This window comes from Vicugna pacos, chromosome 12 (assembly GCF_048564905.1).
Source record: "Vicugna pacos chromosome 12, VicPac4, whole genome shotgun sequence".
NCBI lineage: Eukaryota > Metazoa > Chordata > Mammalia > Artiodactyla > Camelidae > Vicugna > Vicugna pacos.
This window is the reverse complement of record NC_132998.1, coordinates 10,784,992-10,812,085: the sequence shown is the minus strand read 5'-3', so window position 1 is coordinate 10,812,085 and position 27,094 is coordinate 10,784,992. Positions and strand designations below refer to the sequence as shown.

Below are 27,094 nucleotides of genomic sequence, written 5' to 3'. Positions count from 1 at the left end.
GAGCACGAAGGTCACTTGCCCAACGTCTCACCGAGACATGGCAGAGTTGATGCTCAAATTTTGATCTCCTGACTTTTCAGTCCCTGAGAGTTAACCTTTCCCGTGGCTGAATGATGCACCCTAAACTGAATGCTTGCCTATTGTGATCATGACTATGCCCTCAAGGCCCTGAGAGGTGGGAGGAGAAGGGGAGGGGCAAGACACTTGAAGAAGGTCTGTCTGGTGTCAGCCAGCAGCCTGAGTACTCAGGAGAGGCTGGCAGCCTCCAGTGGAGTTACAGCCCTTTGGGCCTGAAGTGAGGATTCATCAGAATGCACAAGACCTTAACTTCTCCAGGGGATGGGGCAGCAGAGGAGGCTGTCAAGGGGCCATCTGCCTGGAGTCCTCACAGCCTACCTGTTCTCCTAATGGGGAAATGGAGCTGCATCCAAGGGGGCTGATGTCTATACCTCCTGCTCCACCAGCTGCCTGAGTTCATCCAACCATCCTGGGCCTGACAAGTTCTGGAGCCCCAACCTGGGACTTAGTTGGGGGTCAGAGCCAGGAGACACTTCCTGCCCTCTAGGAACTTCCAGTTTGATCCAGGCTCCATACACACCCAACCACATCCCTGGCTCCAAGCTACAAAGATAGAATCAAGGATCCTCAGGGTTTGAGACACCATGGGGCAGGGAGAGGGGGATGTGTGCATGTGGGAGGGAAGGTAGGGAGCGGGGAGCGGAGGGAGCACTGAGCACAGGCAAATTGGAAGAGGGGTGTGGGATGGCCTGTGTGTCCATGTGGGATGGTGCTGGGCAGTCTCAGAGGATGGACTTGTCTCCATGGGGTGGAGCCTGCATCTGGGAAGATCAACACTGGGTGGAGGGGTTGCACAGGGCTAAAGAGCAGGTGGGGAAAGAGGAGCCTGCATTTGGCATAAGGAGCACACGCATTATGCTGGAAACTGGTTTGAATCAGGCGGCAGGGGATGGGAGTGATGAGTTTGAGATTCTGGCTGCTAAGGGTGTGTGGGGTGGGGATGAGGAGAAAGAGGTCATCTGGGGATCTGGAGCTGTGGTCCAGGCTTGAGTGGACTTTGGGACACTGAGCTGGAATCAGGCTATGGAAGTGGATGGGAAGAGGTAGAATCACTGGAGGGTTGGGGAAACACTGTAAGGGGGTGCTCAGTGTCAGACACGTTGGAGGGGAGGAGACACCATCGTTCACAAGACCACATATCTTTGCATTGCAGCAGCATTTATTGAAACACAGATTGAGACAACCCAGAAGGCGAGACACCCACAGACAGCCATAACAAGAGGGAGACCCAGGGAGTGGCCTAACCTCCAACCCAGCAGCTCTGCACCGGACAAATCCCTTCTGCACCGGCAGGGGGCCATCTGGAGCAACCATGCAGTTTTACTTGAAATGTGAAAGGGCTGGGAATGACTCTCTAACTGAAGCCCAGAGGAGAACCAGAAAAACAACTCCCTAAAATGAGAAGGTGGCGGAGATCGGCTGAGGGTCTTTCCCTCTGTGGGAACCCGTGGAAGATTCTGGAAGCAAGCACACATTTTCCATTCACACAGCATTTCGTGCTGGGGTTGGGGTGGGGGGACGCGGGTGGCACCCAGGCTCTACGCAAAGCGGACGGACCGGCTGCTCCCACAGCTGAAGCTGGAGACGCGGGGCTGACAGGGGGCGCAGGAGTCGGGCGCCATCACCGTGACGCTGCCCCCTGTGGCCACCGGGCCAGAGGCAATCTGGCGGCCCGGGGTGGTGCTATACGTGAGGCCCCCACAGGTGACTCCGCCGCGGGAGCTGCTGACGCCTGTGGGAAGAGAGGGGACAGAGAGAGCTGAGTGGCCTGCCGTGATGTCACCAACCCCGGGACAGGCCCTAAGGGGCTTCTGCACTGCAGGAGCTTCCTCCTCCTCCAAGGGGTTTAGTAGTTCATAACTCAGGCCCTGTTTCTCTCAGCAACTCAGCCCCTCTAAACCACCGGGGCGAGAAGGAAGCAAGGACCCCCTCTCCGTCCACCCAGAGGGGGACGAAGCTGCCTTTCCTCATTTTTTCTGGCCTGCAGTTCACATCGCCACCAGTGGAGGGCGTGCTCAATCGTGCCTTCTCAATGCTTCCAGAAGCAGGAGTTGGGGTGGAGTAGGGTAGGGGGACGGAAGGCCCTCTCCCAGACCAGGAACATTCCAGCTTCAGTGGGTTAGGCTGTCAGGTTCAGATTTTCCCATCAACAAAGTCATTTTTCTAGGGGGGTTTCAAGCAGGTACTTACAGACATTCACGGAGCCCACACCTTCGCACAGCCTAGGGAGAAAGAAATCTCTGTTAATTCTGGGCACCGAGCTGAATTCCTTGAGGGAGATGGTTGCTTGGGCACAGAGCAGATGGACCAGATGTCTACAGATCTAACCCCTAAGAGGCAGGAAATGCTCCCTCAGAGTCTGCATTAGATGCTCACTTTCTTAGCCGTTCTGACCATGGAGACAATGCCTTATGATAGAGGTGGGTGAGATTAGGAACTCCACTTGCTGCCTCAGTTTGAGTGTTCCAGCCCACCTTGGTCAGTGCAATCAGGCTCCCAGAAAGAAGAGTCAAATGAATGCAGCAGTGTGTGTGCAATGGCTTAGTGCCAATGAATAGCGCCATGCACATGGAGTGAATTGTCCTTATAATGCACGTGCCTCTGTGGGCTGGCCAAGGTGCAGCCTCCTGTAGGAAGCTATTTGAAGAGAATGGATTTTAGAGGTACATGTCTTGGGTGCAGGTCCCAGCTCTTGTACTTATTAACTGCATGGCCACAGGAAAGTCACTGAACACTGGGCTTTATTTCCTTATCTTTGGATGGGAAAAGTGATACCTACCTTGCTGGATTGTGAGGATTTAAAACGAGCACTTAGCACAGCCCTAGCACATAATAAGCATTCAGGAAATTATTATTATGACGCTTGAGCTGTACTGGCAGTGGGCAGAGATGCAGCTCACACTTGGGCTCAGGGAAATTCACTCCCAGAGGACCAGGGCCTCCTTCTAGGTCCCTCAAAGTCTTCCTGAGCCCCACCTGTGCTCCTCGCCCTCCAGAAGGCGCCTGTAGGTGGCGATCTCGATGTCCAGGCCCAGCTTGGAGTTCATCACCTCCTGGTACTCCTTGAGCAGGCAGGCCATGTTCTGCTTGGCCTTTTGCAGGGCGCCCTCCAGCTCAGCCAGCTTGCAGCGAGCATCATTCAGGGCTGCCTCACCTTGCTGCTCTGCCTCGGCCACGGCAGCCTCCAGCTTGGCCCGCTGTGGAGAAGGAGATGTGACGATGAGGATGAGAGAGAGAGAAGGCACAGCTTGGCCCACCTAAGCTGATGGGGCTGGGGCAGGGAGAGGAGGATCCCAGAGAGAAGGCAGGTTAACCACCTATGGCCAAGGAGTTACTGGGACTATAAACAGGAGGGAGGAGATGGGTGCTTTTCACCATCTCTCCTTGATGGCGGTTGCAGGGTGACCAGGGAGGGGGACATCAGTGATGTGGCTCACCCCAGCTCCAGGACCGTGTGAGGTGCCACAGCCCCTGCCCTCTCCCTGGGCCCCTGCTTCCTCATGGAGAAACTGTACGGCTTGTTTAAGGCCAGGCCTTTGCTCTCCTGGGGGCAAAGGACCTGGTGCTGGAGTGTGCCTGTGCTATGCCTTCAGGCCCTCCTGGAATCCCCTACCTGGCACTTGGCATTTTCAATCTCGGCCGTCAGCCTCTGGATCATGCGGTTCAGCTCATTGATCTCCTCCTTGGTGCGGCGCAGGGTCTCCCCATGTCGGATCACTGTGGCCTTCATCTCCTCACACTAGCGGGAAGCAGAGATGCTCCTGAGGCTCAGAATGGGACGTCCTGCCCCTTCAGGACATCTCAGATGATTTGCAGGTTGTGCAATGCTCAGCCTGTGCAACCATACATGGCAGTCCAACTCTGCCACCCAAACTGAATCTGTCTGTTCTTTTCTCACCATCCCTAAAGATCACAATCCCCAAACAAAAGAAGCCTTTTCTGATATACACCTCACATCCTTCCCACCGCCAAGTCTAGGAGGCAGGTGTCCTGGGCTACTCACCTTGCTGCGGTACCAGGACTCAGCCTCGGCCCGGCTGCGGCTGGCAACGTCATCATACTGAGCCTTGATCTCGGCGACGATACAGTCCATGTTCAAGTCCCGGCTGTTGTCCATCTTGACAATGACTGAGGTGTCTGAGATGTGGGCTTGGAGGACTTGGAGCTCCTGGGGGGCCAACAGCCAATGCATTTGGTTCTGGCACCTGGTCTGGGCCATGTGCTCCACCCTGAGGGCAGTGTCCACTCCCTGGAGGGGCACTGCTCATGCGCAATACATGATTCCTGTTCCCCTTCATTGATACACAGTTACGATAAAGCTGGAAGGGGCCCTGGAGGTCAGCTGGGGACAGCCCCTGACAACAAATGGGGAAACTGAGGCCCAGCATGTGATGAAAGCCTGGTTGAAAGTCATTCAGCAGGGAAGCTGGGGTCTGACTGCCGGGACTAGTGATCTGTCCCTAAATTAAGACCCTTTTCTAACTGGAAATGCACCCTGGCCCCCCCTCCCTGACATATACACTTTCACATCTATGTGGAGACCAACGTGCACAAAGACCAGCACACAGGTACACACTCTACCCCACAGAGGCTCACAGGCACAGAGAAGCCCCGCCACAGGCAAACGCACACGCCACAGTCCTCGGCACTTACGTGCACGTGTCTGTGACAGCCACACAACACGCCCCTTTGGCATATGTGTGCATGTTCTTTTCATGCTTACATCATCTGGGGGCAGACATGCACACAACCCCAGTCCGCCCTCCCCCCATCTCCATGCCTCCCCTACCCCCCTTCCTGGCTGGCTGGCAGGGGCCCCCTGACCTCATCATAGAGGCGCTTCAGGAAGCTTGACTCCTCCACCAGGGCCTCCACGTTGGCCTCCAGGTCTGACTTCCGCAAGTAGGCGCAGTCCACGTCCTGGTGGTGGAACAGAGAGAAGGGGGTGTGCATGTTGGAGGAGGCCCGGAGAAGGTGCCTGTGGGTCTGGGGGTGACCGTGCCTCACTGGAGGTTGTGCGGAGGGCACCCCTCCCTCCCCGCCCCGAGACCAGCCCCCTCACCTTCTTTAGAACCACGAACTCGTTCTCCGCTGTTGCCCTCAGAGCCACCTCCTCTTCATACCTGGTTGTAGGGGAGAGGGGCTGGAGCTGAGGGCTCAGGGCTTGGCCACCATCCCAGCTCTGAGACAAACTCTTTCAGGGGTCAAAAGCAATGAACTCTGCAAACGGTCTCCTGTCTGCTCCTTGGTCTATTCTGTGACTTGTTCAACAGCCAGCCCTGTCCCCAACCTGGTTTTTTCCTCCCTAGTCCTGCTGCCTCTGGGATGAGATTAGGGAATCCACAATCCATCCCCCAAGTCTAAAGTCATCTGTGCTTCCTAGATCCAGAGACCTAGTGCCATGGGCTGGGAGGACACGGAGCCCGTGTCATGAAGGTGAGCTGGGAAGAGGAGGAACAAGAGAGCTGTAGAACCCTACTGGATTTCCTAACTCCTCTCAAAACAGCTCTAAGACCCTCAGGTCTCTAGGGGTTAGAGATGGAGCCAAAGAATCTTAAGAAACTGAGGCCCCTACTGGACATTCCCTTGGGTCCCAGGCAGCTCTCGTTGACAGGCAGGAATCTTAATGAAGGAATGTGGGTGGAGCCTTCCCACCTTCCCCTGCTATCCCTGGGTCTTGCCGCACTCACTTCTTCTTGTAGCCCTCCAGCACCTCCTGCACGTGGTTGAGCTCCGAGGCCAGCCTCCCGCTGTCGGCCTCCACGCACTCGGCCTCCCGTCTCAGGGTCTCGATGTAGCCGTTGAACAGCGGCTCCAGGTTGCTCTCACAGCAGCGCTGATTCTGGTAGAACTGCCACTTGGTCTCCAGCAGCTTGTTCTGCTGCTCCAGGAAGCGCACCTGCCGCCCAGGTCGGGAGAAAGAGACTCAGGAGGAGCCCGGGGAGATGCCGGGCACCCCAGAGCTCTCTCTGCCCTGATGCTGTCTGAACAGCCATGAATACTCAGGGCCAGCCAAGGGCTGAGCCACGGAGTGTCTGTGACTCAGGGGGCTTTGCTCTCAGTCCCTCAGGGAGGCAGTGTAAGTGTGAGGGAAGGTGTCCCCCAGCCCCTGCTTTAAGTCAAAGTTCTGATTCAAGTCCCAGATCTACCACTGTACACAGCAAACTGTCTAACCTCTGGGTAATTGGTTTTCTAACTTCCAAAACAGGGATGATGATAGTACTCTTCTTAAAGTTGCAAAGATCAAACAAGTTACTACATGTAAGGTGCGTAGAACAGTTTCTGACACAGTAAGTGTTCAACCATTTAACTATGACTTTAATTACCAGTTGCTCTTCATTTACTCATTTATGCAACAAACATTTATTGAATATTTACTGTGTGCTGCCAGGGCTTGTGCTAAGACACACACATGCGCGCACACACACACACATACCCCTTTGTCTATGTCTATGGCTATCAATCAATTTCATCCTTCTGCGGGGAGAAAATATTTCTCCCATGATACAGATGGGGAAACAGGAGACCCCAAGCTGTGAAATGACTAGCTCGTTATCTCATAATTAGTAAGTTATGGAGTCAGGATCTGATGTCTCTTGAGGCTCCTTTGTCTGCCCGCCCACCCCCATAGTCTATCTAAGCAGCTCACTAAACTCACAGCTTCAATTTGTTATTCAAAAAATGGAGATGATAATACCTACCCCATTGGGTCATTTGAGGATTAACTGAGATCACTAAAGAGGAAGTGGTAATAGGAAGGTCCCCTGGTTGCCCCGTCTCCCCTGATCCCTGACTACAGAGTGTAGTCCTATCTCCTCTGCAGGGGTGAGGCCTCCTGGACACAGGAGGGGCCGACATGGAGGGACGGGCACAGGTGGCCTTTTGGGGAGGCAGCCGCACAGCAGTGCGAGGTTTCTCACACTCTGCGCCGGTGGGTCTCCTTCCGCCAGCCTGGCAGTGTCCCCTTCCTCATTCCTAGTTGTGCATCCATGAAGGAGGCTGCCCAGCCTGGTTAACTGTCACCTCCTCTCCCACTGCTGTCTTTGGAAAAGAATGCTAACAGCTAACATTTATCACGCACTTACTATATGCCAGCACTGTGCGGTTATGTACCCATTAATCCTCACACCTAACATGCGAGGCGGGTTCTGTCATGCAGACAAGCAGCAGGCCTGCGGTCTCGCAATGCTGAGGGGCAGAGCCGGGATGGGGAGGCAGGACGGCTCTGAGCAGCCATCTGCCCAGCACATGCCTTTCCCTCTCCCCACCGTCTCCCGTTCTCCCAGCACCCAGGGCTTAGTGTTTCAGCCACAGCTCTGCTGTTCTCATGCTGTCGCAGGAAGCACACACAGACTGAACCACAGGCTCAATTTCTGGACCACACGGGATTTTCTATACACTTCGCAGGATTAAACAAGAAGACGAATCCTTCCGCCCATATTGGTCTGCATCTCTCTCCGGCTGCTGGCTGCCATGCTGGCTCTCCTACCCAATGGGACCCTCCCCAGAGAGCAGGACTGGGGCAGACTCTGGACATCTCAGGCCTCACTGACCTTGTCAATGAAGGCGGCGAACCTGCTGTTGAGGCTCTTGATCTGCTCCTTCTCCTCGTGCTTCACGCACTGCGCGTTGGGGTCGATCTCCAGGTTGAGGGGCGCCAGGAGGCTCTCGTTGACCGACACGGTGGTGATGCAGGGCGTGCTGGGGCCACACACGCCGCCAGAGCGGTACCCGAAGCTGCGCCCGCAGGAGCCGGCGCGGAAGCCGCCCACCGCTATGCGGGGCCCGCAGGAGCCCAGGGCGGAGACGCTGCGGCTGCCGAAGCCCGTCAGCCCCCGGTAGCAGGACACCCCTCGGTAGGGGGCGGCGCTGATGCAGCAGCGGCTGCCAGTTTTGGGGGCCACAGCCGAGCATGAGCTGAAGGTCCTGGTGACCCCGCATCCTGAGCTGATCCTGTAGGAGCGGCAGGACATGGTGTGAGTCTGAGCGGATAGAGGCTGAGCGCACCGGAGTCTCGAGGGTGGCAGGTGCGCTGCTTAAGATGCTTCTGGCCCCTCTGATCTTCCCTGGTCCTTTTATTGGTGGGGAAAGCTGGGGTTGGCAGCATGAAAGGAGTGAAAAGCCATTTTATGTTGTTTATTGGCTTGGGGAGTTTGCCAGCAACTCCCCAAAGACTCATCTTAAAGCTGAGCTCAGTGGCGACTCTGGGGCTCCGGAGAAGTATTGAAGATGTTATTAGGGACACTGTGTTTGCACTTTTCATCTTCAAAGCTCGTTTACATACATTAGGTAATTAATTTTCTCTCAGTCTCCCTGCGAGATGGCCTCAGCCCACACCTGGAGACGGATTTGAACCCCACAACAGTCTGAGGTGGCTGGGTGTGGGATAGAGTCTGGGGCCACAGTCCGCTTGGGGAAGTTCTAGGGTCCCAGTTTGGGTGAGACCACCAGAGGTCATTAGCTTGTCCTCCTGGCTCCACACAGGACACCCTGTCAATTAAATCATCTTTCAGGGGCTGATAGATCAGGTGAGTCCAAACCCACTCAGACAGCGTTGCCTGGAAGGTGGTTTGGGTCCAGAGGAGCCGTTTTGACTATGCTCCGTGCAGGACAGACGGCTGCAGCACATGGTCTCTTAGAACCTTCTGGATTCCAGCCCAGAAGGCTTTGTTCCAGAGCCTTCATTTCTTACCTGCAAAACTGCAAACCATTCAACTCTCAGTGGCCACAGTAATGGCCCCTGGTGGGTAATGGGGAGCCTCCTCTTTAGCCACTTCCTCCCACTTGGCTCAAGGAAGGGAGAACTCAGTCCTGAGATAACCCAGCTTCTATGAACTTGCTTTAGGTATCTTCCCTTGGGTCCTTTTTAAAAATTGAAGTATAGTTGGTTTTTTTTAATTAAAAAGTTATTTTTAATTTTTTTGTTGTCCACGAATAACCCAATTTAAGTGATCTTTATTTTTTTAACATTTAGAAAAACATAATAATAATAATTTTTACTTTAGTTTTTATTTTTATTTTTATTGACGTATAGTCAGTTAACGTTATGTCAATTAAATTGAAGTATAGTTGATTTACAATGTTGTGTTAGTTTCTGGCATATAGCATAGTAATTCAGTTATACATAAATACATTCTTTTTCATTATAGGTTATTACAAGCTATTGAATATAGTTTCCTGTGCTATACAAAAGGACCTTGTGGTTTATCTTTTCTGTACATAGTAATTTGCATCTGCTAATCCCCAACTCCCAATTTATCCCTCCCCCCTACTTCCTCTTTGGGAACCATAAGTTTGTTTTCTATGTCTGTGAGTCTGTTTCTGTTTTGTAAATAAGTTCATTTGTGTCATTTTTTAAAAAAATTATGCATATAAGTGATATCATATGACATTTGCCTTTCTCTGTCTGACTTACTTCACTTAGTATGATAATCTCTAGGTCTATCCATTTTGCTGCAAGTGGCATTATTGCTTTCTTTTTTATGGCTGAGTAGTGTTCCATTGTGTGTGTGTGTGTGTGTGTGTGTGTGTGTGTGTGTGTGTGTGTGTATACACCACATCTTCTTTATCCAGTCACCTATCAATGGACATTTAGGTTGTTTCCATGTCTTGGCTACTGTAAATATTATGCCCATGAATGGGATTCCTTTTGGCTCTTTAAGAAGAAACAGGTCCTGTCAGTCTCACGTCCTTCCAAGACCATCAGCCAGAGGAGGTACTCATCCTGTTTGCTAGCCCTGGAATTGTCACCCCTAGAGGAATGTTCACAGACTGCTCTGTGCAGAGACCAGCTGGGAAGATGGCTTTTCTTGTCTGAGGATGCTGTGAGTTCTGGCTCCCGGGGGCTCTGGAATCCTGGCTCCTCCTAACGTCCCTGCTTCCCTTTGTGTCCTGGGGCCCCTTACTACGATAATGATTGCTCTTCTTTAACGTTCATTGAGCACAGACCTGAGGTTGTGGTCTCTGCCCCAGGGAGGCTAGCCAAAGTCACCCAACGTGTTAGGAACTTCAGGAAGAGGAGCAGAGGAACTTCCTCAGAGGGTGACAACCCCTCCAGGGAGCTTTCCAGGACCAAATGCTGTCACTGTGCCACCGTTCCCTGAATCCCCTCTCAGATACCCAATGTTCTGTCCTGGGTGTGCCCTTGTCTCCGTGGCCAGGCCCACTGCAGGTCTCTGCCGAGCACCAGGCTGACTGGTTTCTATCTCCACATCCCACACCTGTCCTTATGAGTAGGGCAGAGAGACCCTGGGCAGCTGGTAGGGGAGGAGCAGGTGGCCTCACTAGCTGGCCCCAGATAATCTTCAGATCATAGTCACCCACGGTGAAGCAGCTGGGATTTAGCAACTGGGCAATGAAATCCAAGTTGGGAGACCTAGTTTAAGTGCCAGCTTGGCCATTTCCTAGCTGTGTGGCTTTGGGGAAGTTCCTAACCTCTCTGAGCTTTTGTTTCCTTGACTGCAATGTGGTATTCATTCTTATCTTCCAGGGTTGTTGGGAGGATTAAGTGGATAATATACAGGAATGTGCTTTGGGGATCAAAACACTCCATATAAAGGAAAAGGCCTCTTGCTTCCTTTCAGAAACACCACACCCTGCACCCCTGGTTCCTTGGCCACCCACAGTCTTTCACTCCTCTGCCCGTTTAGGAGGTCTTTATCATTTCAAGGCTGCTTTTTAATATTTTCTTTAACCTGATTTCACCAGTATAAAAATTTAGGGTGGATTCTGGGGTGGAGAGAGGAGGATCTATTGGGGAGCAGAGGGGATGGGTTTCCCAGCCTCCACTTCTCAGTGGGGGCCCTGCTGGCCTGGGTCCAGGGCTATATTCTTGTGCTTTGGACAGTGAGCCCACTGACTGATGGTGGTGTAGACCTGGAGCGGTGTGGTGTGGGCCAAGAGGGACTAGGGCCCTTTGAAGGTGAGGAGGGTGGGGGCTGAGCGTGGATGGTGGTGTGTGGACTCACTGCTCTGGCAGCTTGGAGAGTCTATAAAACCTCACCCTCTCCTCCACTCCTGTAAGCCTCTGCTCATCCTTATCCTTACTGAAGAGGATGGAAGACCCATTTCTGCCTCTTGGTAGCAGGAGTGCGTGAAGGCTTTGCTTCAGACAAAGGATCCTGTGTCAACTGCTCCCTTGTGCCCCCAATACACGCGTGCACACACACACTCACAGACACACACAACCCCCCAAACCTCTACCTCGAATTGGTTCTGGGCACTGAGGATGGGGAATGGGAGCCCGGGGACTCAGGAGACCTGGGAAACCCTGACTGCCTTCAGAAAGAAAATACCCACCCAGGGCCAGGAGGACTATCCAGATCAAGGGTGTGAGCCCCTGGGCGGGTGTGCCGGGAGTGAGGGCAGGCCCAGCCCCGCACAGGGACATGCTCTTGCCCCTGCGTGAAATGTGCATCCCTGCAGGTGGCAGCTAAGCCCAGGGCTGGTGGGGGCTGCTCAGTAGGACCATCCACATGGTGCTTGGGATTGAAGGGGCTGAGCTGGAGAGGGAGGCTGAGTCCTTATGAAGCTGTTCCCATGTCATCCAGGGCAGAAACTCATAGACCAGGCCAATCTGGAACAACGTCATGTGTAGACACATGAGACCTGGGTCTTTGCCATCTGGTTCTACCCAAGGGAGGGACAGAGAACCCATAGCCCCACGCCCATGTCTACCCATCATCCAGGCATGCGGCTTAGTGGGACCAGAGCCTTGTCTGAGTGCTGCGGACCTCCCCTTACTGCCTCCTTCTCATTTACCGCCCACATGTGCCCTGTTGGTTTCCTGTACCCCTTTCCCTACCCCTAAGCCTTCTCCCTGGCCACACCTTTGCTTGGAATGTCCCAGAATAGCCGGCCACCTCTTCCAGGAAGCCTTTATGGACTAGTCTAAGGGAGGCTGTGATTTCTCCTCATTTGTCTCAGCAGGCAGTACATTAAATGCCCTTTCCCTGGCTCCACTGGTAAGTCCCCGATCCCCCTCCGCACCCTCTTGTCCTTCGTGCTGGCATTCGTCACCCTCTTTGATCCTGTCCCCTCCTGCCCCCACACCTTTTGAAGGCCACACCCACTGTCGGGCATGTTCACTCGAGAATCCACGATCCTCCCATAATTTAAAATGCTCCTCCCATAATTGAAAAGGCTGCTTCTTCCAGGAAGTCTTCTAGAGCTAATTGGGTGAGGCAGGTTTTTTACTCCACCCTGGAGCCCTAGGCAACTTCCTCAACTCCCTTTGAATCTGCTGCATTCCTGGAGTTCATTGCCCTGACTTCCTCAGGAGCCTCATTACTCGAGATCACACCCATTGCAGATGGTCCCTGTTTTCCTCCCAAGATTTAGAAAGATGGTTCTACTGGTGGGGGATGGGGGAAGGAAGAAGAAAGAAGAAGGAAGAAGAAGGAAATATCAAAACCACGCATATGGTCCAATTTTGAAACTAGGGGTTCTGTTTATACCAAGCATCTGCTCTGGCCCAGTGCAGCCTTGGGAAGCAGCAAAGCCACCAGGGCAAGCTGCCTGCAGGAAGGATGCGGACAGGGTTGGGAGGAAAGTCTAGAGTTCCTTGAGAGGAAAGATGCGACAACCCAGGGAGCAGCTTTGCCAGCTGGATGAGGGGCCCAGCCCAGATGCACTGGGGACGGTCCAGGGTTCATCCAGGGCCTCCCTGTTGCTCAGACCTCACTCCTCTCATATGGGGTCTCTGTCATGCCCAAGTCTTGCCAAAAGCCAGAGAAAGCATCCTGGGGTTAACAGATCCTTCAAGAGCTGTGTCCCAGCACCAGGAGGTGGCATAGACCTGGACCCATAATAAGTGTGGAGAAAAGCTGCAGAAATGATGAGGGATGCCTAACTTGAATGAACTGTGTGGACAGCTCCCAAGGGCCTGCTCAGAACAGCCTTTGTCCATGGGAATCCATCAGGGTCAGTCCTAGAGGACCAGTCAGCCAGGAAAGATAGAGACTGTCCCTGAGATCCCAGGCAGCGACAAATACAAACCTGCAAGGGCCAACAGGCAGCTCTAAAGACAGACAGGGCAAGACGGGAAGGTGTCAACGCTCACCTATCTTTGGACAAATCCAAGAAGCGCTCCTAGTGGCAGCGGGATTTTAACATGGCTCTTTCCTGCTTCAAGGCTGTGGTTCTCTGAGCATCTGTGGGAACACAGAATGATGAAAACCGTGCTGTGGAGGGCTGGTGAGTGAGAGGGTGGATTTCTTAAAGTTTGCTATTCATTGTTGCGATGTTTGTGTCCTAAACACAATTTTGGAGGGAAAAAACTTGTTTTTAAAGGACTCTTACCCCCCTCTCTCTCCACAATATCATTCCGAGGGAATACTCTGAAAATCCCCTGTGCGGTGCCTCCTGGGAAGTTGGTGGCCAGCAGAGGGCAGCAACCCCCCACCGGCAGCCCAGCGGAGGCTCGGTCCTGGTTGCAGGAACAGGAAAGGGTAGGGAGCTGCCTGCCTGCAGGGCTTTGGCTGCAGACGCTGGAACAGTCGGCTGGCACTTCAGCATCCACCCGTGTTTGGTATTGAAGTGACTGAACTGCCAAACACAGCTCCTCTCCATTAGTAATAAAACTAGAACCACCACCACCGTCACCATCAAAACAGCAGCATTTATTGTGCACCCACTGTATGCCAGGCTATGTGCTAAACACTGTTGTAATGCCATTGTATGTAATCTCCACAACAACTCTTTGAAATAGGAACTGTTTCCCCACTTTTCACAAGTGGCTTAGTGAGATTAAGTGACATACAGAACAGCATGGTGGTGATGTGTGTGGGTTCTGGAGTCAGACTGGCTCTGTTTTGACCACCGGGGCTTGATTTTGTCATCCGCCCAGAGGGAAATAATTAAAGTGCCTTCTGCATAAGATTGTTGAAAGAATCAAGTAAGTTGAAACACAAAATGCACTTGGAACACTGCTCAGCTCAATCTGGGTTAAGTATTATTCTTGCCTTTGGCCACACCACCATTAAGTAGAGAACCTGGGATTTGAACTGGGATCTACCTACATCAGAGTCCGCAGGTTTGAACTTTATGCCATCATTGGGGGAGAACTGACGTCATTATAATACTGAGTCTTCCAAATCATGAACATGGTGTGTGTCTCCGTGTATTTAAATCGTCTTTGATTTCTTTCATTATTGTTTTGTGTTTTTCAGCATACAGATCCTTTAAAAAGGCTTATTCCTAAGTATTTAATTTTTGGAGTGTTATTGTTAGTGATACTTTAAAATGTTTAATTTCCAACAGTTCTTTGCTAGTATCTAGAATGCAATTCGGTTTTTTATTGAAGTATAGTTAATTTGTTTTTCTATTTCTTTTTAACTTTTTTTTTTTAGGGGGGAAGGTAATTAGGTTTCTTTCTTTCCTTCTTTTTAATGAAGGTACTGGGGATTAAAGCCAGGACCTCAGGCATGCTAGGCACACACTCTACCGCTGAGCTATACCCTCCCCGCTGAAGTATAGTTGATTTACAATGTTGTGTTAGTTTCTGGCGTACAGCACAGTGATTCAGTTATACACACACACACATATATTCTTTTTCATTAAAGGTTATTACAAATTATCGAGTATGGCTCCCTGTGCTATACAGTAGGGATATGTACTTGATCTATTCTGTATGTAGTAGTTTGTATCTGCTAATCCCATACTCCCAATTTATCCCTTCCCACTGCAATTGGTTTTTGTATATTGACCTTGCATCCCATAACCTTGTTAAACTCACGTATTAGTTCTAGTAGGTCTTTTTTAAAAAAGATTCTTTGGGATTTTATGTACAAAAAATTATGTCTTCTGAAAATGGAAACAGTGCTATTTCTTCCTTTCCAACCCGTATGACTTTTATTTTTTATTCTTGCCTTAGTTAATTGGCAGGCAGGCTTATGTAACACTGAGAGTGGTGTGAGCAGACACCCTTAACTTCTCCCAATCTTAGAGCAGAAAATATTCAGTTTTTCATCATGAAGTATGCTATTAGCTGTAGGGTGTTTTTTTGGTTGGTTGTTTGTTTTTGTGTGTGTGTATTTATTTATTTAGTAGATATCATTTAGGTTAAGGAACTTCTCATCTATTCCTAGTTTGCTGAGGATTTTTTTTTTATCATGAACAGATGTTGAATTTTGCCAAATCCCTTACGTGCATCTATTAAGATAATCATATGATTTTTCCTATTCAGTCTGTTGATATCATGAATTACATTAACAAATTTTTGGAAGTTGAACATTCCTAGGATTGCATTCCTGGGATAAACTCTACTTGGCATGATGTGTTATCTTCTTAATTGTTGCTGGCTTCAATTGACGAGTATTTTGTTGAAGATTTTTACATTTACAAGCATGACAGGTACTGATTTGTAGTTTTCTTTTCTTATTATGTCTTTGCCCAGTTTTAGTATCAGGGAAATGCTGGTCTCATAAGAGGAGTCGGGAACTCTCCCCTCCTTTCACATTTTCTTGGAGAGTCTGGGTTGCATATTTCCTTAGATGTTTGGCAGAATGCACCAGCGAAGGTATTTGGGCCTGAGGTTTTCTTTGTTGAAAGATTTTAAGCTACAAGTTCAATTCCTTTAGTAGAAATATAGCTATTCAGGTAGGACCGGCTATACAATTTATGGGGCTTAATGTAAAATAAAAATGCAGGGCCCCTTGTTAAAAAATTCTTAAGAATTATAAGATGATGACAATAGTCATTAAACCATGTATGGAGACTTCTTGTTGTGCGGGACCCTGTGTGGTTGCCCAGGACGCACCCTAAGAGTTGTGGTCACAATTCTGATGTGTGTGATGTGTTGGGGGTGGTTCCCATATCAACAAGCAGCTCTTGGATACCGGCTGAGTGTCCCACAAATTCAACTTAATTCTGATACTATAGACCTGGGGATAGCATCAGATTCTACAGGTTAAGGGTTCCGTCCTACAAGACTGCCCGCTGCCCCCTCCCCACCCCGCTTTAGGTGTCAGTCGCAAGCCCAGATTATCACCTGGACTTCTGACCAACCAGCTATAGATCAGAGGTTTCAAACACCCCTCCTTGGGTTTGATTAATTTGCTAGAGTGGCTAACAGAACTCAGAGAAACATTTTACTTACTAGATTACCAGTTTATTATAAAAGGACATAAGTTAGGAACAGCCAGATGGAAGAGATGCATAGGGCAAGGTATGGGGAATGGGTACAGAGACTCTGTGCTCGCTTCAGGCATGCCACCTCCTGCACCCATCCCTCCACATCTCCGTATCTTCACTAACCAGGAAACTCTCTGAACCCAGTCCCTTTGTTTTATTTTTTTTTTAAACAAAGCTTCATTACTTAGTCATGATTGGTTGATTCAACCTCCAACCCTTCTCCCCTCCCTGAAGTTGGGGGAGGTGTGGGACTGAAAGTTCTAATCTTCTAAATACAGGGATGGGTTCCCTGGCAATGAGCCCCCATCCTTAAGTGAAGTCTAAAAAGTGCTTTATTAATATAAAAAGAGACGCTTCCATTCATCACTTAGGAAATTCCAAGGATTGTAGGAGCTCTACGTCAGGGAGGGGATGAAAACCAAATATGTATTTCTTATTATAAGTCAATATCATACATGCCCATGAAGCCGCCCTGTGTTTGGGTTATCTGTTTCTTCTTGAATGAGCCTTGATAATCTGTGTCTTTGAAGGAATTGATCCATTTCATCTAAGTTCTCAAATTTACGGGTATAAAGCTGTTTGTAGTGTTTTATACTCTAGCGATGTCCCCCTTTTCACTCTTAATAGTGATAACCTTTATCCTCTGTCTCTTTTTTCCCCTTTGATCAGTTTGGCTAGAGTTTTTCCAATTTTACTGATCTTCTGAAAGAGCCAGTTTTGGGTTTCTGTTTTTATAGTTTCTATTTTCTGCTAAGAACATCTCCCTTTTCATTTACTTCGAATACATTTACCTTTATCTCATGGGACACAGTTATAATAGTGCATTAAAGTCTTTGTGCGTTAATTCCAACGTCCGTATTATGGTACCCCACGGTAACCTGAACAGGGGAAATTTAATATAGATAATATTGGGGGTTGGAGCATGAGGGATTGGCTAGTGAGAAGTCAAGAGACCTCTAAAGAGTACAGTAAGCACAGATGTAAGGGACAGTTGCCACCTTTTGGACTGTGATTGAGGCCCCAGGGATGGGCTGTGGCTGAGACCAGACCTCACTGACTGCACTGCGGCTGACTCCTGCCCCCGCCTGTGCTACTTCTGCCCTCTGTGCTACAGTCAGACTCAGCTCTGGGCCGATCCCAGAACTGCGCATGCTCTCTCCATCCTTTTGGTTTTCGCACATGCCATTTCTTCTGCTTGGGATACTTTCTCCTTCTTAGTATGGCTAGTTCATCATCCTTCACATCTCTGCTAAGACATCATACCCTCTAGGAAGATTTTAATGGTGCCCTAAGTCTGGGTTGGAGCCTCTCCTCTGTGGACTGTGGCATCGATTCTTCTCTTAACACAGCACTTAGTATATCAAGTCATATAACTGCTTGTCCATATTATCAAGCAATTGGACTGTAAGTTCTTTGAGGGCAAAGACCAAGTCTTGTTTAGTGCCATTTTCGCAGCATCATGCCTAGCCTGGAGCAGCTGTTTGTTGATTGAATAAGTAAAGGATGAGAGGCTGAAAGTGGTATATATGGGGAATTGCAAGGATTTACTCAGGGGTTGTATGCCATGTTGAGAAGTTTGGACTATTTCTGGAAAGCAATGGGGAGCCACCGAGGGCTATAAGCAGGGGAGAGCCATGGTCCGTTTTCCATGTGAGAAAGACCTCTACAGCAACATGGGAAATGCACTGGATGGGGACAAGAAAGGGAATGGAAAGATCAGGAGGCCCCAGCAATGACCCCAGAGGAGCGAGGGGTGGGGTGGGATGTGGGGGACAAGTGGAAGGGTTTGCCTTGGTTGGGAGGAGCATACTTATAGGATGGCGGGCAGTGCCTGGAGAGAAGTGGGCTGCCTGGCATGTGTTTTCAGAGCTTTTGCTCTATGTTTCCCCTCCCTTGTTGAACCGTGAGCCCCCCCAGGGAAGGGCTTGAGCCCTCTTTCCTCAGTATCTCCTCTGTCCCAGGACACCAGTCTCTGCCCTTGGCAAGTCCCCAGGAGGGTGGGCTAGTGGAGTCTAGGAGGCAATGTCTCCCATCCCTGGCATGATCTGGAAGGAGAGGCCAGAATCCAAGTGATGTTAGCTTCACAAGTTTATTGAAAACCCAGCAACACAAAAAGCGGTACAATCAGGCACCCACCCCAGCCCAGGCCTCCCTGGAGCTTGCAGACATAAGCTTTCCTGCAGGGGACAGCGCAGGGCCCCCCTCACACCACCAGCAGGGGAGTGGAGTGCTGCGGGGCTCGCTTCTCTACCGCACCCACCCACCTTGTGGACCCACGTGCCGGGGTTACACCAACAGCCCAAGAAGAGAAGCAAGCAGCCAGGACATTTGCCACTCTGAGAAGAACCATCTCTTGGCCACCAAAGATGGTGGATCCTTCTGGATCAGGAAAAGAAGGAAGGAAACTTCTGCAGCCAGGGAAAGGAAGAGCAGGGAAGCAGAGGTGGGCTGAGGACACCTGCTGTGTGGACATTCTCCCTTGTCCAAATTAATCAATCCAAAGCTAGGTTGGCGATGGTGCCCAAACTCATTCTTGGCTTTGAATTAATCTGTTCCTCACGACACACTGATTTTTGTCGTTGTATTGAGTCTGCATTTCCTGAAGCTGTTTGCCTGGATGGTGAGGAGTGATCGAAGGAAGGAAACTGGGAGTCAGGAAGAAGCCAGTCCCCTGGGGCCTGTGGATGGCGCATGGTGGGGGTGGGGGAAGTTCCCCCAGAGGATACAGACCAGGCACAGCGGCCCCTGGCTTCTTGGCAGGAGGGGTAGCTGGATGCCCTTGGGGGCAGAAGCAGGAGGCGCTGAGACCGTTCTTCCCTGGGCAGCGGCCGGCTGGCGCTCGGCTCTCACTACTTGGTGCAGCGGGAGGTGGTGGTGGACACGAAGCGGACGCCGGAACTGCGGCTGCCGCTGCAGCTGCTGAAGCTGCCCTCGGTGGGCAGCGGGCAGGGGATGCTGGGGGCACACGCCTCAGCCACCAGCACGGAGCCCCCTCGGGAACCTGCGGCCAGGCTCGAGCCGCAGAAGCCTCCGGACCGGATGCTGCTGCTGCCGGAGAAGGTGACCCCGCCACGGCAGAGGCTGGAGCTGGTGACCAGGGTCTCAGGCCCGCACACCAGGCCGCCCCGGGAGCTGCTCACGGCTGCGGGATGAAGAAACGGTATCAGTGAGGCTGCCTGTCCTCCATGCTCTCCCCTGGGATGGGCCAGTGGCATCAGGGGAAATCTGGTTCCTCTTATCTACCTAGTCAATACCCGCTTTTCTGTTCCCTTGTCTGGGTGACTCAAAGACTGTGACTCCATTAAAGGCAAACATTCAGGCTGAAATGGAAGGGGGCCAGTGGATAGGACTCGTCTCAGGCAGATTGTGATTCTGAAGAGCAGGGTCTGGGGCTCGCCCTTCTTTATGTCCCCACCCTGCAGGGCCCAGTGGAGGCCCGCATGCTTTGGGTACAACCAATACTTTGTCTGGCAGAAACAGCAGGGGAATTTTGTTCGGCTGTGTCCCATCCCCTCCCATCAGGAGGGGAGGGAACTCCCTGGTACAGGCCTTTCCATTCCTTTCCTGCTCTTTGCCCTTGAAGGACAAGGCCTCTCAAAGCAAAAAGGCTGCCTCTCTTCTTGAACCCTCTCTCACCTACCAGGCCCTGCAGACCTCTGTGATTGCTCAGCAGGATCTGGAGAGGTCTGAGACCTCAGCTAAGGGGATGCTCTGAGTCCAGGGCCCAGAGGGTCCCTGCTCCCCTGGCCGTCATGGCCAGTCCAGCCATGGGCTCCTGGCCCGTGTGGACCCAAGTTTAAAGGACGTTCGAAGGGCTCCGGGAGAGAAATATGTGAAAAGGGAAAAACTTAAGGTTCTTACATATGTCTACTGGTCCAACACCTTCACAGATCCTGGAGAGAGAAAGAAGCAAGTCAGTTCACAAGCAGTGTCATTCCCTGAAAACTTGTGTGCTATCGGAGGGCTTTCTTGGCTGAGTGGATCAGTGGACCAGCGGTTCTCACCCCTGGCTGCACAAGTATCTAGGGAGATTTGTAAAACTGCATGTTCTTAGATCCTGCCTCAAAACTATTGAATCAAAATATTTGAGGAAGTGTGTTAGTCTCTAATTTTTTTTTAATAAGCTAACCAATCAAATGGAACTCCCTGTGATTTTGGTACAGCCTGCCTACAAACTTGCACTTAGAAGACACAGATCTAGAGCCATCTTCTAATTCCCTGCCAAGGGCAAACCAAATAAGGTTTGCAGAAAAAGAACAGTTGCCTCTAGAGATGGCTCATTTCAGCAGTTCTTCACCTGGACCCCTCCCCCCACTTAGTCCTTCTAGATCTTGAGGTCTGACCCCACTCCCTCCTGCTGTGCTGACAGCACCCACCGGCTCTCCTCGCCCTCCAGCAGCTTGCGGTAGGTAGCGATCTCGATGTCCAGGGCCAGCTTGGTGTTCATAAGCTCCTGGTACTCGCGCAGCTGCCGCGCCATGTCCTGCTTGGCCTGCTGCAGGGCGCCCTCCAGATCCACCAGCTTGCACTTGGCGTCATTGAGGGCTGCCTCGCCCTGCTTCTCCGCCTCGGCCACCGCGGCCTCCAGCTTGGCCCGCTGCAGGGAGGGCAGTTCGCAGGTTGGCTTTGGCAGGGACTAGGGGATCCCCAGGTGGAGCTAGAAACACTGCCCCTTGTGGGCGGGGACACAGCCTGGTGCCAAGCCAGTGATGAGCCCATGGTGGCTGCTTTCCCAGGATTGTCACCCTGTAGTTTGATGTCACCAGGGGCTGATTTTACACTTATTGGTTTCTGTTGCCCATGGGGTCCAGAGAGTAAAGCTGTTCTTTCTACCTCTCCTGCCCCTGTAAGTCTGCCCCAGGACTTCCCTTTTATATGGGAGACTCTCCTTTTCTTCCACATTTTCCTCCTCCAGGAAGTCTTCCTGGACTAATTCCTCCATTCCTCTGTTTCTGGGTCCTGGTGGCCTCCCCCATATCAACTCTGGCTCCTCAAATCTTGGTGCCCTGATTCTGCTCCCTCTGGGGCTTTCTTTCCTTTCCTTTGCCCACCTGAGCCTTGGCATGCTCGATCTCTGCCTTCAGCCTCTGGATCAGGCGGGTCAGCTCATTGATCTCATCCCGAGTGTTGCGCAGGTTGTCACAGTGTTGGCCAGCTGTCACCCGCATCTCCTCATACTGGAGGGGAGAAGGGGATGTTCCAAGGGTTCAATGGTTGGGCAAGACCACAGCCCACTCCGTTGTCCATGGTTCTTTTCCTGGGGCTGACCACACCCCCTCCCCAGCGCCCTCCTGCCCACCTTGGTCTGGTACCAGGCCTCAGCATCAGCCCGACTGCGCCTGGCAATCTCTTCATACTGGGTCTTGATTTCACAGATGATCCCATCAAGGTCCAGGTCTCGGCTGTTGTCCATCTTCACAATGACCGATGTCTCTGAGATGTGTGACTGCAGCAACTGGATTTCCTGTGTTGGAGGATCAGCGAGACAGATGGGCTCAGAGTCCCATCAGTGGTCAGGGCTCTGCCACAGGGTTCCCAGGATGCAGAGTCAAGAGAGGGACGTTGCTTATTTATTTCGGGCAATGCAAAGGAGCAGACCATCCAAATCAAGGAGGGGAAAGATGTGACCCAGAACTGCTTGATTTGACTTTAAACCTTTGGTATACACTTGGAGACATCCTTTAACACCCACTAACTTGCTTAGGTGACTATCAAAACCATGGGGGCCTAGGAACTTGGTGGCGGGGAGTGAGAGACATGCTAAAGCTTAAACTTTTCTTTGGATGATCTGCACAGTGTCTGTGCCAGTCATGGCTTATTGAGAGCTGACAGTATTTTAGAAAATAGTGATCTAGGAATTCCTACATCCCAAGTCTTTAATAGAACCAAGGTAGGGAGGGGGAAAGCTGGGAACTGGCCAGCATCGTGAGGGCCCCAGAGGGAGTTTTTTCAGCCTTTCCACTCAGAGCCAGACATACAGCTCTGATCAGGTCTATCCAGACCAAACAGACCTTATGAAGCAAAAAATATCTAGTTCATTTGACTAATTAGGGTAACCCAATTTTTCTTACATCTCCTAGCAAGTCAATTTGCCTGAGTCGTCTCATCAGTAGACAGAAAGTGACATTCTTAGACCCCAGTCTTTGGATTGGCCAACAAGAAGTTGGATCATTGATCCAAGGAGCTTATTCATAGACCCGAGTCAGGTTTCTGAGAAGCCTCCTCCCCTTACCTTCTCCACTTACAGATAGATCAACATAGAAAGGACATAGATTTGAGTGGGAAGAAAGACGTGTGGTACCAAATGTTAGAAAATATGCCAGTCCAGTGAAGCCTCCCAGGAGTCCAGGCCATGCCTTGATCTCCTGGGGCAGCTCAGAGGGGATGAGCCCTTACCGCCATGTATAGGGTTTTCAGGAAGTCGATATCCTGAGTTAGGGCATCCGCATTTGCCTCTAGATCAGACTTATTTAAGAAAGCTGTATCCACATCCTGCATAAAAGAGAGAAGGGGAAAATGCTCATTTCTTGTACACTGTTTAACCTCTTCATCTTGGCAGGGTCTGGAGATGGGTGGGAAGATTAGGCCCATCCCCTCAGCGCCGGGTCAGCTGGGACTGATGAGAAAGTCACTGGGTGGAAATGTAGTGACTCTTGTTCTTCTCTTGTTCTTTTCCTTCCTGCAACACGAAACCCCCAGGGATGCTGAATTTTTCCTGATGCTTATTTAGAGGCAAAGAGAATCTGCATAATCCAAGACTCTTAAAATGTCATCTCTTCAGACCTCTGCTCTCATGAAGATCTAATTTTAAGTAATTGGAAGCCAAGTCAGAACTTTGAAGGGAAACTGTTGTGACCTTAAGGGTTCCACTGTGAGTATTCACAGGGCTGCTCAGGCAGTTTCCTGGGGGTCTCGAGGATATCTGCCTGTCTGGAGGAGAAGTTTGCCTGGACCTGTTTGCTCTCTTACCTTCTTCAGTGTCACAAACTCATTCTCAGCATTGGCCCGGAGTCCCACCTCCTCTTCGTACCTGGACAACAAGGATGAAGAGGGTGAGTTCTCCCTCTGAACTGAGCACCAATTACCCCAGCTCCCCAGTCACGACCTCTTTGCTGCATCTCAGAGCCTGGCTCCCTGTTGCCACCCACATGCTTTCATCCCCTCTGTCCATCTTTAACGCATTTTGTGAGTCAATAGCCCTCAGGTTCTCCAAATCCCCTTTACTTTCTCAAATTACATGTGGGGTCTGAAAACCTGGACCTTTGTTATGCTTCTCTGCTGGAAAATCCTTAGGGTCATTGCACTTGACTTTAGAGGAAGTTAAGACCCAACTTGGGCATGGGTCTCAAAACCAGAGGGCTCCTTTTCCTGGGGTCAGCTTATCCATTCCCATAAGCAGGCTTAGGGAGGAATCATGCCCAAATCCAAGTCTCCTGTTCCCTCAGGCCCCACTGAGGGCCTCCTCCTCCCATACACATCACTGCCCCATTGCTGCCTCCCAGCTGAGGACTGAAACCCGCATTCTACCCTGATGCTTCCAGCTGCTCTCCAATTCCAGCTGCTCTCATCTGAGCTTGGCTGCTGCTTTGAGGACCAGCCCACGCCCATCCTCGGTCAGTACACTCCAGATGCTACTCACTTCTTCTTGAAACCCTCAAGGACATCCTGCATGTTGTTCCTCTCAGCCTCGAGCCGAGCCCGGTCGCTGTTCACTATGTCCAGCTGCCTCCGCATGTTGGTGATGTAGTTCTCGAAGAGGGGCTCCAGGTTGCTCCTGGCACATTTCTGCTCTTGGAGGAAGCTCCATTTGGTCTCTAAGAGCTTATTCTGCTGTTCCAGGAACCGCACCTAAATCCACAGGGGCAAGGACACGGCAGCTGAAGTGCTTGATACAATCACCTACGTAGCGACCCTTTGCTCAGATGGCCAGAAGTGACTTGTTCCCTCCTCTGTTGACTTTCACTCCTCCTTAGACTTAGTTACAGACAGAAGCTTTTGAACCAAAGCACGTCAGTACCGTTTCCCCTTCTGCCCTCTGAGGAAGGTGAGAGCCTGTTTACTGGGAAGTTGGAGATTGATTCTGCCCAAGCTGAGGTTCACCTACATCTAAACACTGATGTCAGCCATCCCTGGCAGGGAATGAGGAGCAGAGTAAAGTACATTTGGGGTGGGATGTGGCATTACGAGGTGGGAATTCTCAGGTCAGAGGTCATACCCATCATCAAAGATATCCCATTCTCTGAGACTCATAGAGCTGGAGGAGAACTAAGGGACTATTTGGTCCCGCGCCTCATTTCAGAGATGAAGAAACTGAAGCTCATAGAGGTGAATTTCCAACCTCAGACACAATCAGAACATCCGTGCTCTGTGGAGACATGGTTTCTGGGATGTCAGTCCCACATCTCTGTTCACCTCATCAACCTGAAGGTCAGTGACCACTAGTGGTCATTTGCTACCATTTCCCTCCATCTAGGCAGCTCGGCTGAACCTGGGTACCCCACATGGGGGCAGGTAGGAATTCTTTGTTTGTTTTGCACAAAAATTACTCAATCCATTCTCCATTTCTTAAGCCTGAACAGGTGTGGCCACCCAGTCCCAGAAACCATGAAAACTTCAAAGAGAGCATGAGGATCTCAAAGGATTAAAACCTTTTAAACATGTACCAGCGCACACCTGGTGGAACTGCTAGCAGGAGATATTTCTAAGTGACTAGGTCGTAGGTCTTAGTTTGTCCAGATGCCTTCAGATTTGGCTGGATGTTTCCTCCAAAAGACAGCACGACTGTCTTATTCTGTCCCTCCGTGCAGTGCCTCCTCAGGCTCGCCCTTGTTCTGCAGTAGGGCAACCTAGAAATCATGCTGCCATGCCTTTGGTTGATGCCTGAAGCATTGGTCAAGGTCGATGCCCTAGGCCTGGACCAGCTTTTCTAAAGGGAAAGAACACCCCAGTGCATTTGGTTCTCATCATCCCAGACCCAGAGACCGAGCTGTGATAGGTACCTTGTCGATGAAGGAGGCAAATTTGTTGTTGAGGGTCTTGATTTGCTCCTTCTCATCCTTCTTCACTCTCTGTGCATTGGGGTCAATCTCCAGGTTGAGGGGGGTCAGCAGGTTCTGGTTAACAGTCACTGCTGTGATAGATGGGGCAGCTGGGATTCCAACTCCTCCAACTCGGTAGCCAAAGCCAGGGCCACCGAAGCCATAGCCAAGGCCACTGCCGGCTCCAAACCCCAGACCCAAACAACTGCTGGGCCCAAAGCCCAGACCAGCACCACTCCTATCACCAAAACCAAAGGCCATCCCACTGCCAGCACTGAAGCCAACTCCGCAGCGGATGGGACGAGGGCCCACAGCTGCTATCCGGGGTGAGCACGATCCAAAGCTGATGACACTCCGACTGCCAAAGCCGCCAAGACCCCGGAAGCTGGGCCCGCTCCTGCAGGAGACAGAGCTGGCCCGGAAGTGGTTCAGGTTCCGGGGGCTTACTGATGAGCAAGAGCTGAAGTTGCCCACGCGGCGACTGGAGCTGACGCGGTAAGAGCGGCAAGACATGCTGGCTTCTGGGGTGAGAGCAAAGCGGCAACTGCAGAGCTGGAGCTGGAGTCCCTCTGAGGAGACTGGATCCCTCTCACCCCTTTTATGTGCGTGTGGATCTGAGGACTGGCCCCATAAAAATGAAAAAAGCCATTTGGATGCATTTATGAGCTTGGGTAGTTAGCAGAAATTCTTCATGCTTATAACCTCCTTTATAATGAGCTAATCTCAGACACACCTATTCTCCTCAGGATCAGGCCCACAACACCAAATCTATAAATATTAAAAACACATCAACACATAAACATTATGGTCCTATTTTTTCCCCGCAAGTTCACCATAATTGCCATTATGGGGACATTCATTTGCTTTGGTCATAAATCCAATAGACTTTTGCTGCAAGGGTGGCTAACCACCAGAAAGTTAGGATGGAACCAGCTCCAGCAAGAGGCTTGCAAAGGATATATCTGTAGAGATACAATCTCCGAAACAATGAAGGATGTGTGAAAGACAGGCAGGATCTACAGAGCTCCAAGTAAGAAACGATCAGGTGAGAATACAGTTTGCTATATCCCCATCGATGAATTAAACAGTCCAAAAACCTTTTGCAGTGTTTTATCTGTCCTCCATGATCTGGGTTGACTGTTTACATAAGTGTTGGATCATCAGTGAAACTCCTTTGGATTAGTGTAGATACATGTCTGACTTGAAACACTTAAAGGAGATTCATTCATTCATTCACTCATTCATTCAGCAATTAACCAGGTGCCTCCTCTGTCTCAGGTTAGGTGCTTGATGCTGAAGGTACAGAGATAAAAAAAGGTAGGCTCTCATGGTGATGGGGAAAGATGGGGAAAGATTAAACCGTGAGGACTTCCACCAGTCAACGTTTTGTGGCATAATTTGAGACCAAAACTTGCCAATAATTTGGCCATGGATCTGTGTGGAAAGTTAACCGCATGATTTTGAGCCCCCAGAACACATTAGGGCTCATGTATAGTCTTGTCTGTGCAAGATCCTCACATAACTGGTGAATCTTTGGTTAGGACAGAGAGACACAAAGCAATAAGCATCTGGGTAGAAAATGAAAAGTTCTCAGCCACTGGGCATCGTCATCATTGTCACCAACAGTGCAGATATTTCAGGACCCAGAGACAGGTGTTGACCCTGTCGTGGCCAAACCTGGACGTGGTTTGCCCTACTTGTCTGTGCCTGGGCGGCTTGTGTTTGACTGGATGCTTGCTTGGGATTCTACTTGGAAGGCGATGTGTGCTTTTGCTTGGAACTATCCAGCCCAGGTCTTCACTATTTTCTTCCTTCCTAATCTCCACACATTTTATTTCCTTTTCTTG

The 27,094-nt window shown here is 50.8% G+C and overlaps 2 protein-coding genes across 2 annotated transcripts; both read right to left on the bottom strand.

Annotated features, from left to right (window-relative positions):
• Window positions 1-1,215: 1,215 nt before the first annotated feature.
• On the bottom strand, window positions 1,216-8,136 carry LOC102531931 (keratin, type II cuticular Hb5). Its single transcript, XM_006220184.4, has 9 exons — window positions 7,632-8,136; window positions 5,769-5,977; window positions 5,141-5,201; window positions 4,903-4,998; window positions 4,082-4,246; window positions 3,692-3,817; window positions 3,055-3,275; window positions 2,269-2,300; window positions 1,216-1,810 (listed from the first exon to the last, which is right to left on the bottom strand). Exons 1-9 carry the CDS (start codon window positions 8,049-8,051, stop codon window positions 1,617-1,619), a joined length of 1,524 nt encoding a protein of 507 aa, XP_006220246.3. The 5' UTR covers window positions 8,052-8,136; the 3' UTR covers window positions 1,216-1,616.
• A 10,157-nt stretch (window positions 8,137-18,293) lies between these two features.
• KRT84 (keratin 84) lies at window positions 18,294-25,812 on the bottom strand. The gene is made up of 9 exons (XM_006203149.4): window positions 25,209-25,812; window positions 23,849-24,057; window positions 23,179-23,239; window positions 22,606-22,701; window positions 21,509-21,673; window positions 21,261-21,386; window positions 20,586-20,806; window positions 20,071-20,102; window positions 18,294-19,351 (listed from the first exon to the last, which is right to left on the bottom strand). Exons 1-9 carry the CDS (start codon window positions 25,758-25,760, stop codon window positions 19,059-19,061), a joined length of 1,755 nt encoding a protein of 584 aa, XP_006203211.2. The 5' UTR covers window positions 25,761-25,812; the 3' UTR covers window positions 18,294-19,058.
• Between the last annotated feature and the right edge of the window lie 1,282 nt (window positions 25,813-27,094).